At 56.4% G+C, this 5,196-nt stretch overlaps 1 protein-coding gene across 6 annotated transcripts in view; it reads right to left on the bottom strand.

Annotated features, from left to right (window-relative positions):
* EPS15L1 (epidermal growth factor receptor pathway substrate 15 like 1) overlaps positions 1-4,136 on the bottom strand; it is a 66,108-nt gene extending 61,972 nt beyond the window's left edge. For 4 of the 6 annotated variants that reach the window (XM_048497708.1, XM_048497707.1, XM_048497704.1 and 1 more), the window contains exon 1: positions 4,019-4,136. In XM_048497708.1, the coding sequence (XP_048353665.1) occupies positions 4,019-4,051 (33 nt within the window). In that variant the 5' untranslated portion in view covers positions 4,052-4,136. The remainder of the gene's footprint in view (positions 1-4,018) is intronic. The other 2 variants (XM_048497705.1, XM_048497709.1) reach the window with 1 other exon arrangement.
* Positions 4,137-5,196: the final 1,060 nt, after the last annotated feature.

A 5,196-nucleotide genomic window follows, 5' to 3' on the forward strand; every position in this document is an offset into this window, starting at 1 on the left:
AGATAAATAGGGACAATTCCTATTTCGTCAGCATGGCCACTACTACAAGCTGGTAGGGCTGATGGGAATCAGGAGTTCCTGAACATCCGAGACGCAGGTCTCTACCCTGATCCGATGAGCATCTCAAGTTATCCTGGGCCATCAAGGCATTTCTGCTTAGCCTACCATTTTAAAAGGAACGTAAATATAATCAAGAAAACGAGTGCCAGCAAACTCTTCCGAAAAACAAATTCAAAAAGACAGAACAAGAAAGAAACCCTCCAAAAGAAGCTGAGCTCACGCCAACTCCACAAAAGAAAACTGGGAGGATGGCAGCAGTGGCATAGCACCAAGGGGGCATGGTGAAGGCGTGGCAGGGGAGTGGCAGGGGCACAGGGAGCCTGTTTGGCCCAGACGCAGTTCTCCCTTGCGCCACCCCTGGGTGACAGAAAGAGAGGGAAGTCAGCACGTTCCAGATTGAAGGTGCTCAGCCGAAGAATTCTCAGCCATTTTATTATTATTTACTTACGACATCTATATTCTGCCTTGCTGCCCAATCAGGGCCACCAAGAACATGAACAATTAAAACAGCACAATAAAATACATCATAAACCAATTAAACAACAGCGCTGAATTAGGTATATAAAAGATGACAGCAAACTGAAGCAGAAGGCGAGGAGGAGGGATCATTGAAGCAATGCCCAAGGAAACAAAACAGTCTTGATGCACTGGCAGAAAAGAGCGTGAGAAGGGGACAGATGAATATCCTGGGGCAGGGGTCTGCAACCTGCGGCTCCAGAGCCACATGCGGCTCTTTCAGCCTTATACTGTAGCTCCACGTGGCCTGGAGGTCAGAGGGTAGTGTGGGCGTGTCCCTCCAGCCCTTCAGAGCAGCGCTGGAAGGAAAGGTGAGTAGAGGGGCCGAACCAGAGGCGGCTCCGTGCGTGAGGCTGCCGTTTTTCACTTCCCCTCCACTCACCTCTCCTTCCAGCACGGCTCTGGAGGGTTGGAGGGACATGCCCACGCTGCCCTCCAACCCCTGGAGGTTGGAGGGTAGCATGGGCATGTCCCTCCAGAGCAGCTGCCATCCCCCCTCTGCCATCTCCGCAGCTGCCATCCCCCCTCTTCCCCACGGAGCAGGCGCCTCTGCCTCCCAGCGCTGGAAGGAAAGATGAGTGGAGGGACCGAACCGAAGGCAGCTCTGTGTGGAAAATCTCGGTAGATCTTCAGGGCCGTGGAAAATGGGTCCAAATGGCTCTTTGGGTGGTAAAGATTGCCTACCCCTGTCCTGGGGAGTAGGGTTGCCAATCTCTAGGTGGGGCCCAGAGATCTCTTAGAATTAGAACTGATCTCAAGACTGCAGAGATCCGTCCCCTTGGAAAAAACAGCAGCCCTGAAAGGAAGCATCACACAACCGCCAGCTCTCCTCCAACTTTCCAGGAAGTTTCCAACCTGATTTGTTCTGGAAGAGATGCCTATAAACCAAAGGAAATATAAACTTAAAACCTGAATTTGGCAAACCTGTTGGTGCCACAACCAAGAAGGCCTCCCTTCTAACCTGGGAAAGTGAGAGCAGCAGAAGCAGGGCCTCACGCAATGACTACACTTGTTGGGAACATGTGTACAGGCAAGCCTTAAGATTTACATATACCCTGTTTCCCCGAATATAAGACATCCCCTAAAAATAAGACATAGTAGAGGTTTTGCTGAAGTGCGAAATATAAGGCATCCCCCGAAAGTAAGACACAGCAAAGTTTTTGTTTGGAAGCATGCCCGACGAACAGAACACAGAAAAATAAGACATCCCCTGAAAATAAGACATAGCGCATCTTTGGGAGCAAAAATTAATATGAGACACTGTCTTATATTCGGGGAAACACGGTAGGGCTTTAAAGATCAGCTCCTTGAATTGCACCAAGAAGCAGACCGGGAGCCAGTGTAAACAGACCAAGATCGGAGTGACCTGATCCCTTTGGCCCACCCTCGGGCAACATCCTGCCTGGGGAAGTCCAAACCAACAGAAGCTTCCAAACAGTTTCCCCCGCTGGGAAGAGGCTGAGTCAAACAAAGCAAGATTTATCCGCCTCCACTGGACTCCAAAAACAAGTTCACTGAGCATGCCAACTAGTTTTACAAGTCTCATCTGATGAAGTTGCCAGGAGGTCCTCCCATAAAGGAGATTCTCTCCACAGAGGCAAACAGATGTCACAACTGCAGCGTCGCTCTCGCTTGTGTCATCATCACCTCCAGAAAGTGTCCGTCCACCACAGAAAACATCCAAGCAAGCACCAAACTTTTTTTTTAAAGCACACTGCCGCCTCCAGTAGTTCCCATCACCCAAGACAGTAATTATTCCAAGCCCCCCCCATCTTCCACATCTGGAAGGCTGTCCTAAAGCAAGCCTGCCATTGCCAAGGCACACCCAAAAAGGAAGCCATCCCCGGATATGTCACCCTTTTCCTACTGCAGCACCTTCAGTTGAAGGAAGAGACCGCGGCTACCTTCAGCTGCGCCAATAAGCCAAAACATTGCATTGCCGAAGGCTTTCACGGCCGGAATCACTGGGGTGCTGTGTGGTTTCCAGGCTGTATGGCCATGTCCTAGCGCCATGGTGGCGAACCTTTGGCACTCCAGATGTTATGGACTACAATTCCCATCAGCCCCTGCCAGCATGGGAATTGTAGTCCATAATGCCTACCACCAGATCCTTTAACTACAGGTGCCGCAGATGGGACTGGTACCTTCCGCATGCCAAAAAAGTCAATCTACCACTGAGTCACGGTCCCTTCCCCAAGGGGCTGATGGGAATTGTAGTCCATAACATCTGGAGTGGCAAAGGTTCGCCACCACTGTTCTAGCAGCATTCTCTCCTGAGGTTTCGCCTGCATCTGTGGCTGGCCTCTTCCATCAGATCCTCTGAAGATGCCAGCCACAGATGCAGGCGAAACGTCAGGAGAGAATGCTGCTAGAACACGGCCAGACAGCCCGGAAACCACGCGGCACCCCAAACCAAAACATGCCTTCCCCGCTGCACAAGGGCAAGAGAGAGAGGCTGCCCAAGGCGGGCAAAGGGATGGGGGGGGGGGGTCTGAAGGCACCACCAGCCACACACACACACACACACACAGAGGTGCTCAAGAAGCATCGCTTGTCCAGCGACTGCTGCGCTGCTGCTGCACCAGAGCTGGGCCTCCCCCTGCCCGCCGAGTCTCCAGAGGGGCCGCCTCCTCCTCCTCCCTGGGGGGGTCTTGAGTCAAGGCGGCCGCCGGGTGGGGGGGGGGGGCTCCTGCTGGGCAGTCTCCAAGGGGCTCCGGCGGCAGCAGACCGTCGCCCGCCGGGATCTCTCCCCGCCGAAGAAGCCACGGATGCGGGGGCTGCCCAGGCAGCGGCTGATCCCTCCAGCAGCACCTGCCCTGGGCGGAGGGGGGGGGGGGACAGGCCGAACCCCGCGCATCCTGCGGACCGTGGGGGCCCGGGCTGCGGAGGGCCGGCGGGGAGGCCTCTCGGAACAACCACCCACGCCCTCGCCGCCCTTCCCGGGCACCGGAAGGGGGACCACCAGCCCCCCCCCCCACGCACGCACGCACGCACGGCTGCGGGCCCGGCCGCCTCCCGCCTGGGGGGGGGAGCAGCGGAGAGCCCTCCCCGAAGGCCCCACCCCCTGGCGGCCCTGCCGCTCAGCCGCCGCGCCCCTTCCGCGGGCACCACAGCGTCCCTCGCCGCGGGGACCTCCAAGGAACTTCCCAGAGCGGCCCGACCAGGTGGGCTCGGCTGGCCAAGGCGGCCACACAGCACAGCGAGGGGGCGGGGGGGTCCCTCAGTGCCCCCCTCCATCCGCCTCAAGGGCCACTCCCCCCCCCCCACCTCCGGCTCCCCGCAAGGTCACGAGAACGGGCGGCTGAGGAGGAGGAGGAGGAGGAGGAGGACCCGGCTGTGGGACGGCCCGGCCCGGCCGCCCCCCCCCCCCCCCGTCAAAAGACCCGGCCTCGACCCCCACCCCCGGCTCAGGCCAGGGGGGCCCGGCCCCCTCCCTCCTTACCTGCGGCCCGCCGAGGGGCACCAGCGCCGCCATCTTCCGCCGCCGCCTCCTCCTCCGCCGGAGAGGGAAGGGGCGTGGCCAGAGGAAGGGGCGCGGCCACAGCGCCCCCAACGGCCACGCCGCGCATAGGCAGGGAGGCGGGCGGGGCGAGGGGGTGGGGGCTGTCCCCTCGTTCCCTTTCCGCCGCAGGCGAGCGTGAGAGAGAGCCGCAGAGTTAGACCCGCCCCTTCCCCGCTTCCGGGGGTGGCCCCGCCCAATCCGGTCCGCAAAGCCGGTGCTGCTTCTGCCCCAAATCCTGCCTGCTTCTGGGTTGTCGTTTTGGCTGTTGTGGGTCCCATGCAGGTCACCAGGCACGCTTGGCTGCCATGGTTTCCACTGGGCCTTCCAGCCTCTCTCCCAGTTTCCAGTTGGCAGTCCCCGCACTTCTCCTGTAGGCGCAGAAGGCATAAGAGGAATATAATCCGTTAAAGGTCAAAGGTTTTTTTCTTGCCCCCCATTACTTTCTTTCTGTAATGGGGAGTTGGCAACTATAATGCAGCTGAACAAAGTAAAGATGCAGGCCTGCAAGTCTATTCTCTTTCTGTTACTAGGCAAGCTTGATAACCCAGCAGAATGCCCCTTGTTCAGAGTTATACAAAATGTGCAAATTCAACTGTTCTTAAGGTCTTATTGTTCCCAAACAGATACCTTGAATTTGCCCTTCTTCTAGAGACAGAAGAGAAAAACATAAAAATGTTTAGGCTCTTTGTCTAAGAAGCAGGGCAATAAAGACAATACAGATAAGAAAGAAACAGGGCCCTAGTTCATCTTGCGTCAAAGGACCAGGTGCTGACATCTTCCAATAAGGGTCTTGGACAACCCCAAATGTTTTGGGGAAAGGGAAAATCGCCACCTTTCTGTATGATTGATTCATGATCCTCTAATACTCTATATTGCCCCAGTTGGCTGAATAAAAATCAAATCGCTTTTATTCTGTATCGGCTTGAGCTTTCTTGAGCTTCTTTCAGTTTATTGGTTAACCCGCGTTAACGCTCCTAGTCCAGCGCACACGCCCCCTACACAAACGCTCGCCGCATCCCCTCTTCCCGTGGCCCACTGCATGGGAACTGGACGGCCAACAACCCCCCACCCCAGCTGACAAAGAAATAAAATGAGCCAGCGAATCGTCCCCTGCAATC

This window comes from Sphaerodactylus townsendi, linkage group LG05 (assembly GCF_021028975.2).
Source record: "Sphaerodactylus townsendi isolate TG3544 linkage group LG05, MPM_Stown_v2.3, whole genome shotgun sequence".
NCBI lineage: Eukaryota > Metazoa > Chordata > Lepidosauria > Squamata > Sphaerodactylidae > Sphaerodactylus > Sphaerodactylus townsendi.